Source organism: Pristis pectinata, chromosome 1, assembly GCF_009764475.1.
Source record: "Pristis pectinata isolate sPriPec2 chromosome 1, sPriPec2.1.pri, whole genome shotgun sequence".
Taxonomy (NCBI): Eukaryota; Metazoa; Chordata; class Chondrichthyes; order Rhinopristiformes; family Pristidae; genus Pristis; species Pristis pectinata.
The window spans coordinates 148,410,150-148,436,937 of NC_067405.1; the positions used below are offsets into that span (position 1 = coordinate 148,410,150).

The window sequence follows — 26,788 nt, forward strand, 5'->3', positions numbered from 1 at the left end:
TATGTCTCTGGTTGAGGGATCGTCCACTTGCAACTGAGTCGAAGGGCAGCCCTTACATTCAAGGGTTGTGTGCATCTGGAATTCTTTCCTCCATATTCCCGTGAATGTTTAATTGTTAAGTATACCAAAGCTGAGGTTGATAGATTCTTGGAACTGAAAGGAATTAGGATATGGGATTGGGTAAGAAAGATGAATTGATGTCCACGATCGGGTGTAATCTTATCGAATGGTGGAGCAGGCTTGAGGGGCAGTGTGATCTGCTCCTGTTTCTTATGCTCTTGTTTATCTAACCTTTAAAGTCCTTGATGGGACGGAGTAGAGGAAGTTTAATCTGTACTTCACCATACTGCTTCTGTCTTGAGAGTATACTGGCATCCTTCCCCTCAAGCGCGAGTTGGTTTTAATGCAGGCATGTTTGTTTTACCCTTCCATACAGGTCCATCCCAACAGTAATGATTTCAACTTGATGTGGACTGGTTCCCATCTGAAACCCTATTTATTACGCACACTACTGGAGTTTCAGAAAGTCAACCACTTTCCCAGGTACTTGTCTAAACCATGTTTCTTCATGAACCAGTTTGATTCATTCCTTGGATTCTGGTACTTTTTCTACCAAAGGTATCCTGCTGGGATGGTGAGGCAACATTGTTTAGCTGTTATAAATGATGTTTGCTTGCATTTTTGAAGAACAGTGTTGTCATATCTGCAGATTTGATTGGTAGGGAGGGATAACAGCACCCAAAGACAAGGAAATCTGAACGGGATTTTTGAATAGACTTCTTCTGGTAATTAAATTCAATGTAGCAAGGTCTAAGATGGTACATTTTGGTGAGTGAGATAAGGAGTTTGCATATTTCTTGAATAGTGGGAAATTAAATCCATGCCAGATCATCAGGAAATGACCTGCAAATACAGATGATAAGGCCAGCAACACCTATAAAAAAACACACACAAAGAATATTAGGGTTCTGTACCTTGTCAGTTGTCCAAGACACCAAGTATGTGTCATTCTGATTAGTGAATGTGCCTAGGCTATAAAGGCTAAGTATCTTTAACCAGATTTGTCATGGATTCAGGAATGTACATTCATCTCAGGCATCAGAAAACTGTTCTAAGCATTGGATAGAGGGTGCAGCACAAGATTGTGCTTCATTAGTATTGAGCCAATTGCTTTGACTGCTTGGCTGAAATTAGACCCTTCTGAAATAAAATGCAGCCTATCAACTTACTGTGGTTATTAAACCACTGAGTTTTATTTGGATGTTTACACAAAATCCCAAACCAGCGTATAATTAGATTTGGAGAGGGTTTAAATATAAATGCAACACTGATATTACTGTTCTTCTATATTTATCATGTATATTGATTTTGCATCTAGCAGCAGTCTTTTCTAAATAAAAACAGAAATTATGATTGGCTGAAAAGCCTTGCTGTCTCTTTCAGATCCAGTCCAATATTCCATTTCCATTGAAGAGTAACATGTCACACTTTGGCTTCATTATGAAACAGTTTGTTAGCAATACCATTGGAATTCCAGCAATTCATCCATAAAGTAAGGGATGGAGTCATACAGCACCTACATAGGCCTTTTGGCCCATTGCATCTATGCTGACCATCAAACGCCCATCTGCAATAATCCCATTTTCCTCGTGTCCCCATGAGCTCCCAGCTTCTCTGATCCCCACCTGATTCTCCTGCCACACACCTACACCAGGGGCAATTTACAGTGGCCAGTTAACCTCCTGACTCGTGTCTTTGGGATGTGGGAAGAAACTGAAGCACTCAGAGAAAACTCATGCAGCCACAGGGAGAACGTGCAAACTTCACAGACAGCACTTGAGGTTGGGTCAGTATTCAACCTGGGTCACTGTAGCTGGGAGAAAGCAGCACTAACGACTGAGGGGACTGTGCTGTGCTGCTCAGCAGAATACTATCAGTGGTAATCTTAATTTTATACTCCGAGAAACCTGTTTGAAGGTGTGATTGTTATTTTACTTGATTGATGTTTACTTTCTCTTTCCAGATCCTATGAGTTGACCAGGAAGGATCGGCTGTATAAAAATATCCAACGCATGCAACAGACTCATGGTTTCAAACACTTCAACATTATACCTCAGGCCTTTATCCTCCCTTCTGAGTATCAGGAATTATGGAGTAAGGGCATTTTATGCTGTCATACTTTAGACCAGTCCAAGTGAGACTGTTGAATGAATGGTGTTTATTGTTAGTTCATTCCCCACCATAACTGACTAAGGATTTGAATTATGTTCAGAATCAATCGGATTTATTGTCACTGACATATGATGTGAAATTTGTTGTTTTGCAGCAGCAGTACAGTGCAAGACATAAAAGTCTATAAATTACAAAAACAAACAGTGCAAGAAAAAGGAATAACGAGGTAGTGTTCATGGACCGTTCAGAAATCTGATGGCAGCGGGGAAGAAGCTGTTCCTGAAGCACTGAGTGTGGGTCTTCAGGCTCCTGTACCTCCTCCCTGATGGTAGTAATGAGAAGTGGTGAGGGTCCTTAGTGATGGATGCTGCCTTCTTGAGGAACCGCCTCTTGGAAAGATCCTTGATGGTGGGGAGGGTTGTGCCCGTGATGGAGCTGGCTGAGTCTACAACCCTCTGCAGCCTCTTGTGATCCTGTGCGATGGAGCTTCCATACCAGGCGGTGATGCAACCAGTCAGAACGCTCTCCACTATACATCTGTAGAAATTTGTAAGAATCTTTGGTGACATACCGAATCTCCTCAAACTCCTAACGAAGTAGAGCCTCTGGTGTGTGTACTGTTTACACAATCTGATTTCAGTAAAAGTGCCCACAAAGTAACATTTGACCATGATACATTAGTCATAAAAACTTAAAAACAGAATATACTGGAAATACTCAGCAGGTCGGATAGTATTTGTGGAGGGAGAACCAGAATCAACATTTCAGTGAATTGATCTTTATTCAGAACTGGGAAAAATTAGAAGTAAAACATGTTTTAAGTTGAAGAGAAGGGTGAGGGGAGAAAAAGAAATATCTGTGATAAGGCGGAGACCTGGAGTCAAAAAAAGTCGAGTTTATTGTGATATAGAGTCATACAGCAGATACAGGCCCTTCAGCCCAACCAGTCCATGCTGACCACGGTGCCCACCCAGCGAGTCCTAATTTCCTGTGTTTGACCCATATCCCTCCAAACCCCTCCCCTCCATGTGCCTATCCAAGTGCTTCTTAAAATGACATGATTGTACCTGTCTCAACCAATATGCACAAGTAAATGTATGCACAGGTCCATGAACACTACCTCATTATTCCTTTGTTTTTGCATTTATTTATTTTGTAATTTTGATAATTTTTACATCTTTTTAACGCAAGGAGTGTTGTGAACAAGGCGGATGAGCTTAGAGCTTGGATCGATACTTGGAGCTATGATGTGGTGGCCATTACGGAGACTTGGATGGCTCCGGGGCTGGAATGGTTGCTTCAAGTCCTGGGTTTTAGATGTTTCAGGAAGGACAGGGAGGGAGGCAAAAGAGGTGGGGGAGTGGCACTGTTGATCAGAGATAGTGTCACGGCTGTAGAAAAGGTGGACATCGTGGAGGGATTGTCTACAGAGTCGCTGTGGGTGGAGGTTAGGAACAGGAAGGGGTCAATAACTTTACTGGGTGTTTTTTATAGGCCGCCCAATAGTGACAGGGTTATTGAGGAGCAGATAGGGAAGCAGATCCTAGAAAGGTGTGAGAATAACAGAGTTGTTGTGATGGGGGATTTTAATTTCCCAAACATCGACTGGCATCTCCAGACAGTGAGGGGTTTAGATGGGGTGGAGTTTGTTAGGTGTGTTCAGGGAGGGTTCTTGACACAGTATGTAGATAGGCCTACAAGAGGAGAGGCTGTGCTTGATTTGATATTGGGAAATGAACCTGGTCAGGTGTCAGATCTCTCAGCGGGTGAACATTTTGGTGATAGTGATCATAATTCTATCTCCTTTACCTTAGCACTGGAGAGAGATAGGAACAGACAGACTAGAAAGGCGTTTACTTGGAGTAAAGGGAATTATGAGGCTCTCAGGCAGGAAATTGGAAGATTAAATTGGGAACAGATGTTCTCTGGGAAAAGTATGGAAGATATGTGGCAAATATTCAGGGGATATTTGTGTGGCGTTCTGCATGGACATGTTCCAATGTGACGGGAGTCACGAGAGGATACAGGAGCCGTGGTGTACAAAGGCTATAATAAATCTAGTCAAAAGGAAAAGAAAAGCATACAAAAGGTACAGAGAGCTAGGTAATGTTAGAGATCTGGAAGGTTAAAACGAAGGAACTTAAGAAAGAGACTAGGAGAGCCAGAAGGGAACATGAGAAGGCCTTGGCGGGCAGGATTAAGGAAAACCCCAAGGCGTTCTACAAGTATGTGAAGAGTAAGAGGATGAGATGCGAAAGGAAAGGGCCTATCAAGTGCAGCAATGGGAAAGTGTGTATGGATCCGGAAGAAATAGCGGAGGCACTTAATGAATACTTTACGTCAGTATTCACTACGGAAAAGGATCTGGGGGATTGTAGTGGGGACTTGCAGCGGCCTGAAAAGCTTGAGCATGTAGATATTAGAAAAGAGGTGGTGCTGAAACTTTTGGAAAGCATCAAGTTAGATAAGTCGCCGGGACCGGATGAGATGTATCCCAGGTTGCTGTGGGAGACGAGGGAGGAGATTGCGGAGCCTCTGACGATGATCTTTGCATCGTCGATGGAGACGGGAGAGGTTCCAGAAGATTGGAGGGTTGCGGATGTTGTTCCCTTATTCAAGAAGGGGAGTAAGGATAGCCCAGGGAATTATAGACCGGTGAGTCTTACCTCAGTGGTTGGTAAGCTGATGGAGAAGATCCTGAGAGGCAGGATTTATGAACATTTGGAGAGGTTAATATGATTAGGAATAGTCAGCATGGCTTTGTCAAGGGCAGGTCCTGCCTTACGAGACTGATTGAATTTTTTGAGGATGTGACTGAACACATCGATGAAGGGAGAGCAGTAGATGTAGTGTATATGGATTTCTGCAAGGCGAGGCTTATGGAGTGGGTGAGGAGACATGGGATCCAAGGGGACATTGCAGTGTGGATCCAGAACTGGCTGGCCCACAGAAGGCAAAGAGTGGTTGTTGAAGGGTCGTATTCTGAGTGGAGGTCAGTGACCAGTGGTGTACCTCGGGTCTGTACTGGGACCCTTACTCTTTGTGAATTTTATAAACGACCTGGATGAGGAAGTGGAGGGGTGGGTTAGTAAGTTTGCGGATGACATGAAGGTTGGGGGTGTTGTGGATGGTTTGGAGAGCTGTCAGAGGTTACAGTGGGACATAAATAGGATGCAAAGTTGGGCTGAGAAGTGGCAGATGCAGTTCAACCCAGATAAGTGTGAAGTCGTTAATTTTGATAGGTCAAATATGTTGGCGGAATATAGTCTTAATGGTAGGACTCTTGGCAGTGCAGAGGATCAGAGGGATCTTGGGGTCCGAGTCCATAGGACGCTCAAAGCGACTGTGCAGGTTGATTCTGTGGTTAAGAAGGCATATGGTGTATTGTCCTTTATCAATCGGGGAATTGAATTTAGGAGCCGTGAGGTACTGTTGCAGCTATATAGGTCCCTGGGCAGACCCCACTTGGAGTATTGTGCTCAATTCTGGTCGCCTCACTACAGGAAAGATGTGGAAGCCATAGAGAGGGTACAGAGGAGATTTACAAGGATGCTGCCTGGAATGCAGAGCATGCCTTATGAAAGCAGGCTGAGGGAACTTGGCCTTTTCTCCTTGGAGCGACGGAGGATGAGGGGGGACCTGATAGAGGTGTATAAGATGATGAGAGGTATTGATTGGGTAGATAGTCAGAGGCTTTTCCCCAGGGCTGAAATGGTGGCTACAAGAGGACATAGGTGTAAGGTGCTGGAGAGTAGATATAGAGGAGATGTCAGGGGTACGTTTTTTACTCAGAGAGTGGTGAGTGCGTGGAATGGGCTGCTGGAAACGGTGGTGGAGGCGGATATGGTAGGGTCTTTCAAGAGACTGTTAGATAGGTACATGGAGCTGAGTAAAATAGAGGGCTATGGGTAAGCCTAGTAATTTCTAGGGTAGGGACATGCTCGGCACAGCTTTGTGGGCTGAAGGGCCTGAATTGTGCTGTAGTTTTTCTATGTTCTATCTTTGCACTGTAATGCTGCTGCAAAACAACAAATTTCACGACATACAAGTCAGTGACAATAAATATGATTCTGATTCTAAATCTGATTCTCATGAGCCAAAGCCTCAAGCACTCCACTGCAACCCTGGTCGGCTCCCATAATGGCCGCTCCGCTTATACCTACCTTCCTTTTATTCGCTGCTGTTAATTAGCCAATCACATTGGCAAATGTGCCTCTTTCGATTGTTGCAGGGTGAAACTCACAAGCACACGCACAGAGACTCGCCTCTTTTCAAAGCCCCCACTCCAAATCTCAGTCCAACTCCCAACTCTGCAAGGTGAAACTCGCTACTCATACCCAATTAGAACAAAAAACAAAGTCCATTGTAGTGGAAAGTGGTCCTGTGGTAGTGATTAGGGATGTGCCGATTGGTTCAAGAACCATATGGTTGAAGGGAAGTAGCTGTTCCTGAACCTGGTGGTGTGGGACTTCAGGCTTCTGTACCTCCTGCCCGATGGGAGCTGTGAGAAGATGGCATGGCCCGGATGGTGGGGATCTTTGATGACAGATATTGCCTTCTTGAGGCAGCACCTCCTGTAGATGCTTCCGATGGTGGGGAGGGATGTGTCTGTGATGTATTGGGCTGAGTCCATAACTCTCTGCAGCTGCTTGCGTTCCTGCGCATTAGAGTTGCTGTCCCAGACCATGATGCAACCGGTCAGGACACTTGCAACAGTACATCTGTAGAAGTTTGTTAGAGTGTTTGGTGACTAGCCGAACCTGCTTAACCTTCTAAGGAAGTAAAGATGCTGGTGTGCCTTCCTTGTAATTGCATTTATGTTCTGGGCCCAGGACAGGTCATCCGATATGTTAAAGCCCAGGAATTTCAAGCTGCTGACCCTCTCCACCACTGATTTACCCAGTGTGGACTGGAGCACGTTTGCCCTCCTTCCTCTTCCTGAACTTGGCAATCAGCTCTTTAATTTTACTGACACTAAGTGAGAGGTTGTTGCGGCTCCACTCAACCAGGTGTCCTGTCTCACTCCGGTCAGCTGACTCATCACCACCTGTGATTCATCCAACAATGGTGGTGTCATTGGTGAATTTGTTTATGGCATTGGAGCTGTGCTCAGTCACACAGTCGTGTGTATAGGGAGAACAGCAGGGGGCTAAGCACGCAGCCTTGAAGTTGAGAGACTGAATGACACACATACCTGGTGCTGTTGGGTGGGAGAGGGTGCCAAACATGAGTAAATAATGTAATGTATGCTTGAGGAAGGTGTTCATAGGCTTGTTTGTCTCTTAACTCTCCCCAGTACTGATGAAATATCATCAAACTGAAAGGTTAATTCTGTTTCTTTCTCCATAGACGCTGCCTGATATCTTGAGTATTTCCAACATTTTCCAACTTTATTTCGAATCTCCAACATTTGCAATATTTTGCTTTTGTTATTGAAAACTGAATTGATTGACTAATATTCTTCACAAAGGAAACTTGCTTAGGGCTGATCTAAGGCTTGACTCTTCATTGCCTTTTGAGTGGCTGTGCAAGCCCCTCAGTTGTTTGCAACAGTTGCTGAGGCTCCATTTCAGCACTGTGGTGCTACCCTGCTTTTGGTGTGCATGGCTGGTGATGGCAGTACTGTAGTTTTTTTTGTCCTCATTAGCTATTGTTATCAATCAGCTTAGTCCAACCGTCCTGCTGTTTTATTATACCTTGTCCTTCGATTCCGTTTAAAAAGCTGATGAAATGTGTTCTTCTTATTCATCAGTTTAATTACCCCGGGTTAGGAAATTGTCCTGATCCTTTCCTTCCATCTGACTTCCTGATTAAGTGTCCTTACAGACTCTGAACAAATGCCCACAGGTCGAGAATGCACCTTTCCAAAGTGAAGATAATTCCAAACATCTGGATGGGTGGCACTGATCCCAGTCTCATCACTCTGGGTGGGGCCCTGGATCTATCCTAGTCCCTCAGGGCCATACCTAACCCCACACTAAACTAAACCTTATCTAGTCCCTCAGGACAAGAGTCCTGGGTCTATTCTGGCCCCTTAGCATGGGAGTAGGGATGGAGCCAGGTGGTGCTGTTGATCTATTCTGGTTCCTTGGGATGGTTTGGGCTCTGGTCCTATTGTAGTTCCATGGTACACTTCACCCTGACCTCATTCTGGACCTATTGGGGGTGCAAGGACCTGACCTAGGCCCTGTTCCCCAGCCTTTGGGACCAGTTTTTCTCAGAAATTGCATAATTGTTGATTTAAAAAAATTTTTTTTTCAAGATGCACATTCGAAGGATAAAGGACCATGGATTGTCAAACCTGTGGCATCTTCCAGGGGTCGTGGCGTCTACCTTGTCAGCAGTGTAAGTGCTAGAGAAACAGGTGATTGTTCACCACTGTAGTCCTGATCCACATCCTGAGGTTTCAATATTCTAAGCTCAGTGGGGTAGCTCTCTGGTCTTGCTGTGAGCAACATGTCGGGATTCCTGTTTCCACCTCGTGCTGGAAAACCTTTCTGATTAGATGCCAAATGAGGTCCGAATTGGCTGTGACTTCTCCTTGAGGTTCAGCAGCACAATAATGCTCATTGTGTGCTCACACTAGGATAGTTGCACACGCAAGGTAGCACAGAAACGTGAACTGCTGTTCTTCTCAGACAGTTCACTTGGAATCAAGGATGACTTGCTTGTGGTAACTTATGAGAGGGTAATGTGGGAACCACAGACTTTTCCACGGGTGGTCAAGAGGTGCCTATTAGGCCAGGCAGGTGGGTGGCTAGCTGTTTACACTTACGACACATGGATTGAGCATTTCATGCGGTCATAGGCTAGATTCCAAAGAGTAAGGGAATGTTGCATTTTTTTCCAGAGAGGTTTTGAGAACATCCTTGTATCTGCTCAGTCTACCTGATAATCTCTTCATATGACAAAGCTTGGAATAAATCGTCTGCTTCGGGAGTCTGGTGTTATGCGTGCAAATAATGTTGTCTTCCAGCAGAGGCACCTTCGTATAGTTAGGGTCTCAGCTTTGGAGGTGTTGGCCTGGGAGATGACACTGACGTTGGTTTCTAATTTTTATCCTTTCAGTAAAACTGGAGAATTTTATGGAGACAGTTTTGATGGCACTTCTCAAATGCTTTGAGGTGCCTGCTCTTTGTAGTACGAGTCCCAAATGGGAGGGTAGTACAGTAGAACAGGAGTTTGGTGCCAAATCTGAGGTTGATCTTCACACACCCTTTACCAAAGCACTGATGGCACTGGTGAATTTCATCGTCAGTGTCTGCCTTCACAGAGGTGGCTCTGAAAGTATGGGTTATGGATATCTGAAACTGATGTGGATGGACTACAGTTAGGAAGAGGCCAGGCATGTGGACAGAGGGTTGGTTAAGGTCTTAAATTGGGCGAGGTCTGATTTCACCAGTAAATGCAGGACCTGGTGAAAGTAGATTGGGAGCAGTTGCTAGAGGGGAAGAACGACATCTGATAAGTGGAAGGAGTTTAAAGGTGAGCGAGTAAGAGCTCAGAGTCAGCATGTTCCTATAAGGGTAAGAAGCAAAGGTGGTAAGGTTCAGGAACCTTGGTTAATCAAGGAAATTGAAGGTTTGATCAGAAATAAGAAGGAAGCAAATGTGAGGTATATTTGGTTTCAAGTATAGGAGAGGGGGTGTAGGAGAGAACATAGAACATTAAAGCACAGTACAGGCCCTTCGGCCCACTATGTTGTGCCGACATTTTATCCTGCTCTAAGATCTATCTAACCCTTTCCTCCCACATAGCCCTCCATTTCTCTATCATTCATGTGTCTATCTAAGAGTCTCTTAAATGGCCCTAATGTATCTGCCCCCACAACCTCTGCTGGCAGAGTGTTCCACGCATCCACCACTCTCTGTGTTTAAAAAAAACTTACCCCTGACATCCCCCTTATACCTTCCTCCAATCACCTTAAAATTATGTCCCCTCGTGTTAACCATTGTCCCCCAGGGAAAAAGGTCTCCGGTTGATGGGTTTGAGGAGTTTAGAAAGGGTATTTTATTCCACCAGAAGAACTGTGGGGGTCTGGAAGTCACCGTCTGAAACAGTGGTGGAGGCAACAACCCCAACACACTTACAGAAGTATCTGGATGCCAAAATCTTCCAGGCTACAGCCCGAGTACTGGGACATGGGAATAGCTTTTTTTGGCTGGCATGGCGCTGATGAGCCGAAGACCATCTGTGCCGGAAATTCTTATTGTTCTGTCAGCTGGGATAGAGTCACAGATTTATACAGCAAGGAAATAGGCCCTTCAGCCCAAATGGTCCATGCTGACCAAGTTGACTACCTGAGCTTGTCCCATCTGCCTGCGCTTGGCCCATGTCCATCTAACCTTCCCTATCCAAGTACTTGCCTAAATGTCTTTGAAACGTTGTAATGGGAACTCAAAAGAGAACTTGACCTTGCATTACCTCGCTTTATCCCCAACCTGAGAGAATTCAATTGGGCTGTGCAGACGCTTTATTCTACATTCCAAAGTCTTCACAGAAGGGAGTGTTTTGGATACTTTGCAAGGAGCTTCATTTTGTATCTCTTCTGCCCAAACCCGATCAGGGAGTCAGTCCGAGGGGTACAAATCTCAGAATTTCATAACCATGTGGGAAGCCTAATGGCTTCAAGCAGTGGAGCAGGCAAAGAAGCCAGCCACATCTCAAGTGATGAGACAAGTAATAAATGATTACTCCAGAAAACCTTAATCATGTTTCTTTTAGCTGTTGCTGCTTTGTTTCTAACCTCTTTGAATTGGACTGTGTTACATTGCACCTTGGATAGATCAATGCTAAATTTTCCTGCCACCCATGCCCACAAACAAAACAAAACTCTTTTAACTCCTTAAACTGGATGCCTCATTAAATAACAAGAAATAGAATGCATAGAAATATTGCAGTCAGGAATGCTGAACCAAGGTTAATTGACGGTCAAGCACTGCGACTCCTTCATCGGCTAGAAGCTGGCCATCATGAAGCACCCTGGAAACAGACTGCAGAGGCCAAACCATAACTCATTCTTCTGTACTGCACCAATACACAAATGTGCAGTGCCCTGGGACTGCTTCAACACAAACCTGAATACGCTCCATCTACCACCACCCTCTGTCTTCTATGGGCGAGCCAATTCTGAATCCACACAGCCAAGTTTCCCTGGATCCCATGCCTCCTGACTTTCTAAATAAGCCTTCCATGAGGAACCTTATCAAACGCCTTACTAATATCCACGTACACATATCCATTGCTCTACCTTTGTCAATGTGCTTTGTCACATTCTCAAAGAATTCATTCAGGCTCGTGAGGCACGAGCTGCCCCTCACAAAGCCATGCTGACTGTCCCTAATCAGCCTATGTTTCTCCAAATGCCCATAAATCCTGTCTCGAAGAATCTTCTCCAGTAATTTGCCCACCACTGAAGTAAGATTCACTGGTCTGTAATTCCCAGGGTTATTCCTACTCCCTTTCTTAAAGGAACAACATTTGCCACCCTCCAATCATCTGGCACTACTCCTGTGGCCAGTGAGGACTTAAAAATCGTCACCAAAGGTGCAGCAATCTCTTCCCTTGCTTCCCGCAGTAACCTTGGATATATCCCGTCCGGCCCCAGTGACTTATCTATCCTAATGTTTTTCAAAAGTTCCAGCACATCCTCTTTTCTCATGTCGACATGCCCTGGCATATCAGCCTTTCGTACGCCATCCTCACAAACGTCAAGGTCTCTCTTTCTCTGGTGAACACTGAAGCAAAGTATTCATTAAGGACCTTCCCTCCCCCTTCCGACTCCAGGCACACGTTTCCTCTTTTATCCCTGATAGGTCCTCCCCTCACTCGAGTCATCTTCCTATTCTTCATATACGTGTAGAACGCCTTGGGGTTTTCCTTGATCCTACTCGCCAAGGACTTCCCATGGCCCCTTCTAGCTCTCCTAAGTCCATTCTTAAGCTCCCTCCTGGCTACCTTGTAACTCTCCAGAGCCCTGTCTGATCCGTGCTTTCTAAACCTCAGGTAAGCTTCTTTCTTCCTCTTGACAAGATATTCCACATCTCTTGTCAACCACAGTTCCTTCACTCTACCATCTTTACCCTGTCTCAATGGGGCAAACCTATCCAGAACCCCATGCAAGTGTTCCTTAAACATAGAACACTACAGCACAGTACAGGCCCTTTGGCCCACCATAGTGTGCTGACATTTTATCCTGATCTAAGATCTATCTAACCCTTCCCTCCCACATAGCCCCCCTATTTTTCTATCATTCATGTGTCTCTTAAATGTCCCGAATGTATCTGCCCCCACAACCTCTGCAGGTGGTGCGTTCCACGCACCCATCACTCTCTGTGTAAAAAAAAACTTACCCCTGACATCCCCCTTATACCTTCATCTAATCACCTTAAAATTATGTCCCCTCGTGTTAGTCATTGTCACTCTGGGAAAAAATCTCTGACTGTCCGCTCGATCTATGCCTCTTATCTTGTAAATAACCTCTACATTTTCACTGTGCACTTTCCCAATTGCATCTGTTCCCAATTTACGCTCCCAAGTTCCTGCCCAAAGGCATCATAATTCCCCCTCCCCCAGTTAAATACTTTCCCACTTAAGGATGAAATTAGGTGGGCAAAATGAAGATCTGAAATGGCCTCGACAAGCAGCATTAAGAAAAATCCCAAAGCCTCTATAACTATATTGGAAGCAAGAGGGTAGCTAGGGAAAGAGGAGGTCCCTTCAGGGACCAAAGGGGAAACCTGTGTGGAGCCAGGGGGTATGAGCGGGATCCTAAAAGAATACTTGTCATTGGTATTCACCGGGGAGAAGGATGTGGAGGATGGAGAGTTAGGGGAGGGGTACGCTAATATTGTGGAAGTAGTCTGTGACAGAAGAGATATTGACTCTCACATTAAGGTGGATGAATCCCCAGGTCCTGATGTGAACTATCCAGAATGCTGTGGGAAGCAAGGGAGCTGATTGCTGGAGCTCAAACAGTGATTTCCGCATCTTCGTTAGCCACGCATGAGGTACTAGAAGACTGAAGGTAGCTAATGATGTCCCCTTGTTCAAAAAGGGCAGTAGGAATAAGCCTGGAAACTTCAGGCCAGTGAGCCTTGCATCACTGGTTGGTATATTATTGGAAAAATTTTTAAGGGTCAGGATTTATGTTCACCTGGAAAGGCATGGACTGATTAGGGGGAAATCAAGACCAAAAAACAAACTGCTGGAGGAACTCAGTGGGCCAAGCACCATCTGTGGGGAGGGAGGAATCATCAACGTTTCAGGTCGAGACTCCAAGAGTGGAGACGGAAAATATCTGGTGTAAAGAGGAGACGGTGAGACAGAAGCCGGTAGGTGACAGGTGGACTGAGGGGTGATGGGCAGGAGGTGCTAGGAGAAGGAGGGGTGTTGTTGGGAGACAGGCAGGTGGGTGATGGGTGGAAGTAGACGGGGACAAAAAGAAGAGGCAGATGGAGCCAAGTTGGGGGAGAGGAGGGTGAAAGTGGAGTCAGAAGCTGGAAGGTGACAGACAGAAAGAGGCACCCTGACGGTACAGCATTCTCTCAGTAGTAGTTAAGCTGGTTTACAGCCTAGTATCAAGGAGTGGGACTTGAACCTCTGAACTTTTGTCTCAAACGTGAGAGAGCTACCTACAGAGTAACAGCTACCAGCTGTACTGAGGATCTTTACTGTTCCTCCACAAGCTCGGTTTTCGATCATGTTCTTTCAAAGTAAAATTGCTCGATTTCCCCACCCTATCCTCTCAATGAGGCCCTTGGACACTGGAAATCAACTTTGTACCTTCTCTGGGGGGCATTTGTTTCAGTGACATGAAGCAAATGCCCCACAGAAGAAGGTACAAAGTTGCACTGGGTGTATCTAACAAGAACACTGTAGTTTCAGTGCTTCTCCAAGTGGTGGGATTAGACAGTAAATATTCAATGGTAATTTCTTGAAATGCACCAACCCAGCAGTTAGCATCTGTTTGTTTTCCTCACTCAGACCATTTTCTTTACTTCTTGTAATGTTTCAGCCAAGCCAAATTACAACAGACGAGAGTATCCTAGTTTCACGTTACATCCGCTCCCCCCTACTGATAGATGGTAAGTTTTTCTTTCTATGCATAATGCCTACTCCATTTTCTGGACTTTATTTGACCATACTGCTTTTAAATTGCAAACGTTTAATCAAACACTTTTCCCTGCTGTAACTGCTCGTGGCATTCAACTTGCATGGGAGCAGAACTCTGGCAGTGTTAGATCATAGAGCCAGAGTTATACAGCACGGAAACAGGCCATTCAGCCCAACTCATCCATGCTGACCAAGCTGCCTTCCTGAGCTAGTCCCATTTGCCTGTGTTTGGCCCATATCCCTCTAACCCTTTTTCATCCATGTACCTGTCCAAATGTCTGTTAAATGTTGTAATTATACCTGTTTCTCCCACTTCCTCTGGCAGCTCGTTCCGTATACCCGCCACAACAACTCTCAAAAGGCCATCCAGGATGCATCAGCCCATGTGATGAGCATTCGTACACCACCGTAAACCTTTACTACCCAAGAAGGCAGCAAGTGCGTGAGGACACCACTACGTGCCTCCAAGTTGTACACCATCCTGTTTTCAAAATATATCGCCAGTCCTTCATTGATGCTGGGTCTAAATCCTGGAACTCCCTCCCCACATGTGGGATCACCTGCACCAGATGGACTGCACTGGTTTTGGAAGGCAGCTCACCACCACTACCTTCTCAAGGGCCAATTAGGAATTGACAGTAAATACTGGCCTTGCTAGTGGTACCCAGATCCTGAAAACTAAATAAAAAAAACTCTCTGCTCCATCCTTATTGGATCCAAGGTGGATGACATCACATCGGTCCACATTAAAATTTATATAACAAAATGCTTGAAATACTCAGTAGGTCAGGTAACATACGCGGAGACAGAAATGTTTCGGGTGGCAACCTGACAATTTAATTCCTCTTATTTTAATGCCTCCCCCAGATGTGCATTCACCACTGTCTCCCAGCCGGCAACACCACTGCATCTCATTCAATGTCTCCTGTCACACCATAGATGCTGCCTGACCCACTGAGGTACTCCAGCATTTTGTGTGTGTTGCTCCAGATTCCAGCATCTGCAGTCTCTTGTCTCTCTATCTTTTCCTGGTTCCGTAAAAAGGCCATGGACCTGGAATGTTAATCCCATTTTCCCCCACAGATGTGGGCCTGACTTGCTGAGTATTTTGAGCGTTTTATTTTTATTACAGATTTCTAGATTTTGACATCTATTTGCCACAGTTCAGCTCATTGACAATGTATGAGTAGCTCATAATTTAATGTTTCCTCTACACATGTGTTGGTGTCATTATGCTTTCTTTCCTTCGTCTTTCCTTATCTGTTATCAAAAGTCTTTCTGTGCTCAACCCTCTGAACCCTCCAGTTATTTTCCAGACAAGGTATGAGGAAGAGTTTGTGTTGTCGGTGCCTATTTCATGCTTCTGCCTTTCCTGCACGTTAAGTAAGATCACATAAGGAATGGTGTAAAATAGACTGATTTTCCAATTCTTTACTCCTGTATGTAATAAAACTATGAATAGTTTTATGATTCAGATTGATGTGTCTGCACAGGAAAATTCAAGCATCCAAGAAGGCAGCAAGTGTCATTAGCTCAGCAATGAGGTTAAATATTTCAGGTGCTGTTGGCTTGGGGTTGAACGTTGAAAAGAATACCTTGATGGAGAACAACCCTTGCTCTCCTCCCAACGGTGCAGTTGGATCTTCAGTGTTAATCTGAGTAGGCAAATGATGCCTTGATTCTCTCACAATTCACTGGAGCTACAACCAAGGCCCCTAAAATAGGTCGGAATCTTCTAATACAGAGGCTGAGCTAAATTGCCACCTCATGCTTTTTGATGTTGCATTCCTTATCTAATTACTGTGTTCAGCTGTGGAGCTAATTGTTTCCTTTTTACCTGCAGACTTCAAGTTTGATGTGCGATTATATGTCCTGGTAACCTCTTATGACCCTCTGGTGGTGTATCTCTATGAAGAGGGGCTGACAAGGTAGGGATCTTCTATTTTATGCATGGATCACACATCACACGTTAGCAGCTTGCGTTTATACAGCATTTCATCACAGGCACTTTCTAATGGTAAAAGCAAAATGATGTGAAAAGGTGACATTCTAACAGGTGTAGTCGAGCTGGGTGAGAGAGTGTAGTTTGAAAGGAAGATGGAGAGGCAGAAACATGAAGGGAGGGATACGGGGCAGGGTGGGGGTTCTGGACACTGCCTCCATTGGTCAGGGCACGAAGGCAGCTGACGTGTCCAGAGATCCATAGCTCCCCGAAAGTGGCTGCACAAGTTGGTAGGGTGGTAAAGAAGGCATATGCCATGCTTGCCTTTATTAATCAAGCCATTAAGTTCAAGAGTCAGAAGGTTATGTTGCAGCTTTATAATACTCTGGTTAGGCTGTATCTGGAGCGTTGCATTCAATTCTGGTCATCCCATTATAGGAAGGATGTGGAGGCCAGAGAGCACTTACAGAAGAGGTTCACTAGGATGCTGCCTGGATTAGAGGATGTGCTATAAGGTTGGACAAACCAAGGCTGGTTTCTCTGTACCAGCGGAGGCTGAGGGGAGACCTAATAGAAGTTTATAAGATTATGAGAGGCATAGATAGAGTAGACAGCCGGTATCTTTTTCCCAGCATCAAAATGTCTAATACCAGAGGGCATGCTTTAAAGGTGAGAGGGGAAAGTTCAAAGGAGATATGTGGGGCAGGTACAGTGTGGTGGGTGCCTGGAATGCACTGCCAGGGGTCATGGAGGCAGATGTAACAGAGGCGTTTAAGAGACTCATAGGCACATAAATGTGCAAAGAATGGAGAGATATGAGGGATATGGACCATGTGCAGGCAGAAGGAATTGGGTGTTTGGCACAAGATGATGGGCTGAAGGCCCTGTTCCTGCACTGTACTGTTCTCTGCTCTGTGAGAGGGTCTGATAACATTGAAATTGAGGGTGGATAGTAGGAAATGCAGATGTGTCTAAAACTGGAGAGCAGAGATTTAGAGCAAGGGGCAACAGGTTTAGAGGGGATCTGGAGAAGAATCTTTTTCACCCAGAGTGTGGTTAGAATCTGGACTGCACTGCCTGAGGAGGTGGTGGAGGCAGACACTCGCAATATTTAACAACCATCCAGATGAGCACTTGTTAGTATGGATGGGTACTCAATGGTGTTGTAAGTATTGAAGGCCGTAGTCAGAAACTGAAAAGCTGGAAGGCTGGTGGATGGGAAAGGGCTGGTGATTGGGAAAGTTGCACAGCTGGCAGTGGGACTGTAGAAAGATTTAAAGGCCAGAATAGGTGAGAAGCTACAGGGATGATGGGTGAATCAGACCAAGAGTAAATTCGGACAAGGGTAACAGAGTTCTGGAAAAGTTGAAGGAGAATAGGGAATGGCCAGGAAAGTAATGGAGTTGAGTTTGGAGGTAACAGACTCTGTCAGGTCTCCCCTCAGCCTCTGCTGCTCCAGAGAAAACAACCCAAGATTGTCCAACCTCTCCTCATAGCACATGCCAGGATTATAACAGCATAATCCAGGCAGCATCTTGATAAACCTCTTCTGCACCCTCTCCAAAGCCTTGACATCCTTCCTATTTTGGGTGACCAGAACTGAATGCAATACTCCATATGCAGCCCAACTAAAGTTTTAAAGCTGCAGCACAACCTGCAAGTTAACCTTTAGGGAATCCTGCACAAGGACTCAAGTCCCTTTGCACTTCTGATTTCTGGTGTTGGACCTGGTTACCCAACACCAGGTCCAGTACAGCCCCTCCTCTTGTTGGACTATCTACATATTGATTTAAGAAACTCTCCTGGATGCACCAAACAAATTCTGCCTCGTCTAAACCTCTTGCACTAAGGAGGTCCCATTTTATATTAGGGAGGTTGAAGTCACCCACTACAACAACCCTATTGGTTTTACACTTTTCCCTAATCTTCCTGCATATCTGTTCCTCAATGTCCCGGTGGCTATCGGGGGCTCTGTAGTATTATCCCATCAGAGTAATTGCAGCTTTCTTATTTTTGACTTCCACCCATATAGACTCAGTGGATGAGCCCTCCATTATGTCCCCTCTTAGTGCAGCTGTGATATTGTCTGCACCTCCCTGCAAACCACCGCCCCCCCCACCCCCTTTACCTGCCTCTCTATCTTTTCTAAAACACCAAAACCCTGGAACATTAAGCACCCATTCCTGTCCCTCTTAAGTTCATCCCCCTTACCCATAACACTCCCAGCATTCAAATACACACACTTCAACCTGTCCATCCCATCGTGTCTGTTACTTTGCTGCTGCCTGTGTTTATTGGCCCTGACATCTCCCTTCCTCTCAATCCCTCCACTTTCTGACCCGGTGCTCTGGTTCCCACCCCCCTGCCAAACTAGTTTAAACCCTCCCGAGAAGCACTGGCGAACCTCCCGGCCAGGATATTTGTTCATCTCTGTTAAGGTGCAACCTGTCCTTGTACAGGTCACCCCTGGCCCAGAAGAGGTTCCAATGATCTCAGAACCTGAAATCCTGTGCCCTGCACCAGTACCTCAGCCACTCATTCTTCTGTTCTATCATCCTATTCCTGCCCTGACTAGCACATGACACCGGGAGTAATCCAGAGATTACTACCTTGCTATCCTGCTCTTCAGCCTCTTTCCTAACTCCCTATACTCACTGCGCAGGACCTCTTCCCCCTTTCTACCCATGTCACTGGTGCCAACGTGCACCACGACCTCTGGCTGTTCACCCTCCCCTTTGAGAATATTCTGCAGCCACTCTGAGACATCCTTGACCCTCGCACCTGGGAGGCAATGCACCATCCTGGTGTCCCTTTCGCAGCCACAGAGCCTCCTGTCTGTCCCCCTAATTTTCGAGTCTTCTCACACTATTGCTCTGCCTGACTTTACCCTTCCCTGCTGAACTGCAGAGCCAGCCACAGTGCCACTGACCTGGCTGCTGCTGCTGTGCCCTGATGGGTCATCCCCCCAGCAGTGTCCAAAGGGGTATGCTTGTTGCTGAGGGGTATGGCCACAGGGGAACCCTGCACTGACTGCTTACTTCCCTTACTTCTGGTGGTCACCCATCTATCTGAAGCCTGTACCCTGGGTGTGACCGCCTTGGTAGAAGTCTCATCTATGAGGTTTTCAGCTTCCTGATGGTCCTGAGTACATCCAACTCCAGCTCCAGTTCCTTGACCTGGTCAGTCATGAATCCTAATTATCCACCCTAATTCACCTCAAGACTGCAAGCACCACCTCTTCCGTAATCTGGATACAGTCCATGACCTCACTACTCTTTTTCCTCAATTCTATAGACTCTGTGTCTGACTCTTGAGTAAATGCAGATGCAAAAAATTCATTTAAGATCTTCCCCCATCTCTTTTGGCTCCATGCATAGATGAGCACACTGATCTTCAAGAGGACCAATTTTGTTCCTTACTATTTCTTTTGCTCTTAATATGGCTATAGAAACCCTTGGGATTCTCTTTCACCTTGTCTGCCAGACCAACCTCATATCCTCTTTTAGCCCTCCTGATTCCTCTCTTAAGTATTCTCTTACATTTCTTATACTCGTCAAGCATCTCATTTGATCCCAACTACCTATACCTGATATGCGCCTCCTTCTTTCTCTTTACCAGGGCCTCACTATCCCTCGATAACCAAGGTTCCCTAAACCTGTTAGCCTTGCCTTTTATTCTAACAGGAACATATAAGAACAATATTTCACTTTTGAAGGCCTCCCACTTACCAAGCATCTCTTTGCCAGAAAACAACCTATCCCAATCCACACCTGCCAGATCCCTTCTGATGCCACCAAAATTGACCTTCCTCCAGTTTAGAATCTTTACCCTAGAATGAGTCCTATCCTTCTCCATAATTATCTTGAAATTAATGGAATTATGATCACTAGATCCAAAGTGTTCCCCTACACTCACCTCTGTCACCTGCCCCGTCTCATTCCCTAACAGGAGATCCAGTATCGCGCTCTCTCTAGTTGGGACCTCTACATATTGATTAAGAAAACTTTCCTGAACACATTGGACAAACTCAATCCCATCCAATCCCTTTACAGTATGGGAGTCGCAGTCAATGGGGAAAGTTAAAATCACTGACTATCACAACTTCATATTTCCTACAACTGTCTGTTACCTGTCTACAAATTTGCTCCTCTAAATCCCGCTGACTATTGGGAGGTCTATAATATAGTCCTATGAACGTGGTCATCCCTTCCTTATTCCTCAGTTCCACCCATATTTGCTCAGTAGATGAGCCCGACAGTATGTCCTCTCCGAGCACTGCTATGACATTTTCCCTGATGAGTAATGCCACCCCTCCCCCTTTAATCCCTTCACCTCTATCATGGAACCCGGAACATTGAGCTGCCAGTCCTACCCCTTCTGCAACCAAGTCTCACTCATGGCTACAACATCATAATTCCACGTGCCAATCCATGCTCTAAGTTCACCTGCCTCACCTACAATACTCCTTGCATTGAAATACATGCAACCCAGAACATTCGTCCCACCATGCTCAGCCTTTTCGGTTTCCATCTTTGCCTGTAGTCTTAGAACATAGAAAAATTACAGCACAATTCAGGCCCTTCAGCCCACAAAGCTGTGCTGAACATGTCCCTACCCTAGAAATTACTAGGCTTACCCACAGCCCTCTATTTTTCTCAGCTCCATGTACCTATCCAACAGTCTCTTGAAAGACCCTATCGTATCAGCCTCCACCACTGCTGCCGGCAGCCTATTCCACACACTCAACACTCTCTGAGTAAAAAAACTTACCCCTGACATCTCCTCTATACCTACTCCCCAGCACCTTAAACCTATGTCCTCTTGTGGCAACCATTTCAGCATTGCGGAAAAGCCTCTGACTATCTACCTGATAAATACCTCTCATCATCTTATATACCTGTATCAGGTCCCCCCTCATCCTCCGTCGCTCCAAGGAGAAAAGGCCAAGTTCCCTCAGCCTGCTTTCATAAGGCATGCTCTGCATTCCAAGCACATCCTTGTAAATCTCCTCTGTACCCTCTCTATGGCTTCCACATCTTTCCTGTAGTGAGGTGACCAGAACTGAGCACAATACTCCAAGTGGGGTCTGACCAGGGACCTATATAGCTGCAACAGTACCTCACGGCTCCTAAATTCAATTCCCCGATTGATGAAGGACAATACACCATATGCCTTCTTAACCACAGAGTCAACCTGCACAGCCGCTTTGAGCGTCCTATGGACTCGGACCCCAAAATCCCTCTGATCCTCCACACTGCCAAGAGTCCTACCATTAAGACTATATTCCGCCAACATATTTGACCTACCAAAATGAACCACTTCACACTTATCTGGGTTGAACTGCATCTGCCACTTCTCAGCCCAACTTTGCATCCTATCTATGTCCCTCTGTAACCTCTGACAGCCCTCCAAACTATCCACAACACCCCCAACCTTCGTGTCATCCACAAACTTACTAACCCACCCCTCCACTTCCTCATCCAGGTCGTTTATAAAATTCACAAAGAGCAAGGGTCCAAGTACAAATCCCTGAGGTACACCACTGGTCACCGACCTCCACGCAGAATACGACCCTTCAACAACCACTCTTTGACTTCTGTGGGCCAGCCAGTTCTGGACCACACTGCAATGTCCCCTTGGATCCCATGTCTCCTTACTTTCTCAATAAGCCTTGCATGGGGTACCTTATCAAACGCCTTGCTGAAATCCATATACACTACATCTACTGCTCTCTCTTCATCAATGTGTTTAGTCACATCCTCAAAAAATTCAATCAGGCTCGTAAGGCAGGACCTGCCCTTGACAAAGCCATGCTGACTATTCCTAATCATATTATACTTCTCCAAATGTTCATAAATCCTGCCTCTCAGGATCTTCTTCATTAGCTTACCAACCACTGAGGTAAGACTCACCGGTCTATAATTCCCTGCGCTATCCCTACTCCCTTCCTTGAATAAGGGAACAACATCTGCAACCCTCCAATCTTCTGGAACCTCTCCTGTCTCCATCAACGATGCAAAGATCATTGTCAGAGGCTCCACAATCTCTTCCCTCGCCTCCCACAGCAGCCTGGGGTACATCTCATCCGGTCCTGGCGACTTATCCAACTTGATGCTTTCCAAAAGTTCCAGCACCTCCTCTTTCCTAATATCTACATGCTCAAGCTTTTCAGTCTGCTGCAAGTCCCCACTACAATCCCCCAGATCCTTTTCCGTAGTGAATACTGACGTACAGTATTCATTAAGTACCTCCGCTATTTCTTCCAGATCCATACACACTTTCCCACTGCTGCACTTGATAGGCCCTATTCTTTCGCATTTCATCCTCTTACTCTTCACATACTTGTAGAGTGCCTTGGGGTTTTCCTTAATCCTGCCCACCAAGGCCTTCTCATGCCCCCTTCTGGCTCTCCTAATCTTCTTAAGCTCCTTCCTATTAGCCTTATACTCTTCCAGATCTCTAATATTACCAAGCTCTCTGTACCTTTTGTAAGCTTTTCTTTTCCCTTTAACTAGATTTATTATAGCCTTTGTACATCACGGTTCCTTTATCCTCTTGTGACTCCCCTGTCTCATTGGAACATGCCTATGCAGAACTCCACACAAATATCCCCTGAATATTTGCCACATTTCTTCCGTACTTTTCCCTGAGAACATCTGTTCCCAATTTAATCTTCCAATTTCCTGCCTGAGAGCCTCATAATTCCCTTTACTCCAAGTAAGCACCTTTCTGGTCGTCTGTTCCTATCTCTCTCCAGTGCGATCGTAAAGGAGATAGAATTATGATCACTATCACCAAAATGTTCACCCACTGAGAGATCTGACACCTGACCAGGTTCATTTCCCAATATCAAATCAAGCACAGCCTCTCCTCTTGTAGGTCTATCTACATACTGTGTCAAGAATCCTTCCTGAACACACTTAACAAACTCCACCCCATCTGAACCCCTCACTGGAGATGCCAATCGATGTTTGGGAAATTAAAATCCCCCATCACAACAACTACATCAATGGTGCTGAGGTCGAGAGGGTTGAGAGCTTCAAGTTCCTGGGAGTGAACATCACCAACAGCCTGTCCTGGTCAAATCACTTAGATGCCGCAGACAAGAAAGCTCACCAGCGCCTCTACTTCCTCAGGAGGCTAAAGAAATTTGGTTTGTCCCCTTTGACTCTCACCAACTTTTACCGAGGCACCATAGAAAGCATCCTATCTGGATGTATCACGGCTTGGTATGGCAACTGCTCTGCCCAGGACCACAAGAAGCTGCAGAGAGTTGTGAGCACAGCCCAGCGCATCACGGACACCAGCCTCCCCTCCTTGGACTCTGTCTTTACCTCTCGTTGTCTTGGTGAAGCAGCCAGCGTAATCAAAGACCCCACCCACCCGGGACATTCTCTCTTCTCTCCTCTTCCATCAGGTAGAAGATACAGGTGCCTGAGGGCATGTACTACCACACTTAAGGACAGCTTCTATCCCACTATGATAAGACTATTGAATGGTTCCCTTATACAATGAGATGGATTATGACCTCATGATCTACCTTGTGACCTTGCAACTTATTGCACTGCACTTTCTCTGTAGCTGTGACACTTTACTCTGTACTGTTACTGTTTTTACCTGTACTACATCAACGCACTTTGTACTAACTGAATGTAACTGCACTGTGTAATGAATTGACCTGTACGATTGGTTTGTAAGACAAGCTTTTCACTGTACCGTGGTACAAGTGACAATAATAAACCAATACCAACTCTGTTATTCTCACACCTTTCTAGGATCTGCTTCCCTATCTGCTCCTCAATATCCCTGTTACTATTGGGCGGCCTATTAAAAAAAACCCAATAAAGTTATTGACTCCTTCCTGTTCCTAACCTCCACCCACAGAGACTCTGTAGATAGTCCCTCCACAACATCCACCTTTTCCGCAGCCGTGACACTATCTCTGATCAACTGTGCTACTCCCCCACCTCTTTTGCCTCCCTCCCTGTCCTTTCTGAAACATCTAAAACCCGGCACTTGAAGCAAACATTCCATTCCCTGAGCCATCCAAGTCTCCGTAATAGCCACCACATCATAGCTCCAAGTATTAATCTAAACTCTAAGCTCATCCACCTTGTTCACAATACTCCTTGCGTTAAAATAGACACATCTCAAACTTGTTTGAGCATGTCCCTTCTCTATCATCTGCCTATCGTACCTGCTACTAGCTTTCTCTATTTGAGAGCCCAACACATCTTCCCCAGTCTCTCCAGTTCAGATCCCACCCCCCCAACAATTCTAGTTTAAATTCTCCCCAGCAGCCTTAGTAAACCTCCCCACCAGGATATTGGTCCCCTGGGATTCAAGTGCAACCCGTCCTCTTTGAACAGGTCATACCTGCCCCAAAAGAGTCCCCAGTGATCCAGAAATCTTAATCCCTGCCCCTTACTCCAATCCCTCAGCCACACATTTAACCACCTCCTCATTCTGTTCCTCTACCCACTGTCACTTAGCACAGGCAGTAATCCGGAAATTACTACCTTTGAGGTCCTGCTTCTCAACTTCCTTCCTAATTTTCTGTAGTCTTTTTTCAGGACCTTATTCCTTTCCCTACCTATGTCGTTGGTACCAATATGTACCACGACCTCTGGCTGTTCTCCCTCCCCCTTCAGGATATCTTGGATGCGATCAGAAACATCCCGGACCCTGGCACCTGGGAGGCAAACTACCTTCCGAGTTTCTTTCCTGCATCCACAGAATCGCTTGTCTGCCCACCTAACTATAGAGTCCCCTATCACCCCTGCTTCCCAGGTGCCAGGGTCCGGGATGTCACTGATCGGGTCCACAGGATTCTTGAGCGGGAGGGAGAGCGGCCAGAAGTTGTGGTCCATGTTGGCACCAATGACATAGGTAGGAAGGGGGATGAGGTCCTGAAGAGCAAGTTCAGGGAGCTAGGCAGAAGATTGAGGAACAGGACCTCAATGGTTGCAATCTCGGGATTGCTGCCGGTGCCACGCGATAGTGAAGGCAGGAATAGGAGGAGGTGGCAGATAAATGCATGGCTGAGAAGTTGGTGCAGGAGGGAGGGTTTTAGATTTCTGGATCATTGGGATCTCTTCTCGGGAAGGTGGGACCCATACAAAGAGGACGGGTTATACCCAAACCAGAAGGGGGCCAATATCCTTGCGGCGAGATTTGCTAGGGTGGTTTGGGACGGTTTAAACTAGTTTGTGAGGGGGAAGAGAACTGGAGTAGGAGGTCAGAGGAAGAAGGGGATGGGGAAAAGTTAGGTCAAACAGGTAGAGAGGCTTTGGGGAAGGAGAAGCAGAATACAGGCTATAAAAGTAGTAAGGTAGATGGACTGAAGTGTGTTTACTTAAATGCAAGAAGTGTCAGGAATAAGAGGGATGAACTGAGGGCTTGGATAAGTATGGGGGACTGTGATATCGTGGCTATTACTGAGACGTGGCTGACGTCAGGACAGGAGTGGATATTGAATATTCCTGGTTTTCGGTGTTTTAAGAGGGATAGGGAAGGGGGGAGAAGAGGAGGAGGGGTAGCGATACTGGTCAGGGTCACTGTTATGGCTGTGGAAAAGATGGATGTTGTAGAAGGATCATCTCTAGAGTCCGTATGGGTGGAATTAAGGAACAGGAAGGGAGCAGTTACTCTACTAGGAGTATTCTATAGGCCCCCCAGTAGCAGTAGAGATATAGAGGAGCAGATTGGCAGGCAGTGTTTGGAGAGAAGCAAAAATAACAGGGTTGTTATAATGGGAGACTTCAACTTCCCAAATATAGACTGGAACCTGCTTAGTGCCAAAGGTTTAGATGGGACAGAATTTGTTAAATGTGTCCAGGAGGGATTCCTGACGCAGTATGTTGACAGGCCGACTAGAGGGAATGCCATGTTAGATCTAGTTTTAGGAAATGAACCGGGACAAGTGAAAGGTCTATTGGTGGGTGAGCATTTGGGGGACAGTGACCATTGCTCCATAACCTTTAAAATTGTCATGGACAGGGACAGGTGCAGAGAGGACAAGAGGATTTTTAATTGGGGAAGGGCGAACTACGAGGCTATAAGGAGAGAACTTGGGAGTGTAAATTGGGATGTCCTTTTTGAAGGGAAATGTACCATGGGGATGTGGTCGATATTCAGGGATCTTATGCAGGATGTTAGGGATAAATATGTCCCGGTGAGGCAGAGAAGGAATGGCAGGGTGAAGGAACCATGGGTGACGAGAGGTTGAACGACTAGTTAGGGAGAAGAAGGTAGCATACATAAGGTATAAGCAGCAAGGTTCAGACAGGGCCCGTGAGGAATATAGGGTAGCGAGGAAGGAACTTAAGAAAGGGCTGAGGAGAGCTAGAAGGGGACATGAAAAGGCATTGGCTAGTAGGGTTAAGGAAAATCCCAAGGCCTTTTTCAAGTACGTGAAGGGTAGGAGGATGGCTAGGGTAAAGGTAGGTCCGATTAAAGACAAAGGTGGGAGAATTTGCCTGGAGGTGGCAGAAGTGGGAGAAGTTCTCAATGAGTACTTCTCTTCGGTATTCACCGAGGAGAGGGGTCTTGATGATGCGG

At 45.8% G+C, this 26,788-nt stretch overlaps 1 protein-coding gene across 4 annotated transcripts in view; it reads left to right on the forward strand.

Moving 5' to 3' along the window:
* The window catches only part of ttll5 (tubulin tyrosine ligase-like family, member 5), a 310,846-nt gene that overhangs the window by 32,256 nt on the left and 251,802 nt on the right, over positions 1-26,788 (forward strand). For all 4 annotated transcript variants that reach the window (XM_052023200.1, XM_052023373.1, XM_052023446.1 and 1 more), the window contains exons 5-9: positions 437-543; positions 2,024-2,154; positions 8,435-8,517; positions 14,189-14,258; positions 16,130-16,214. In XM_052023200.1, coding sequence (XP_051879160.1) covers positions 437-543; positions 2,024-2,154; positions 8,435-8,517; positions 14,189-14,258; positions 16,130-16,214 — 476 coding nt within the window. The remainder of the gene's footprint in view (positions 1-436; positions 544-2,023; positions 2,155-8,434; positions 8,518-14,188; positions 14,259-16,129; positions 16,215-26,788) is intronic.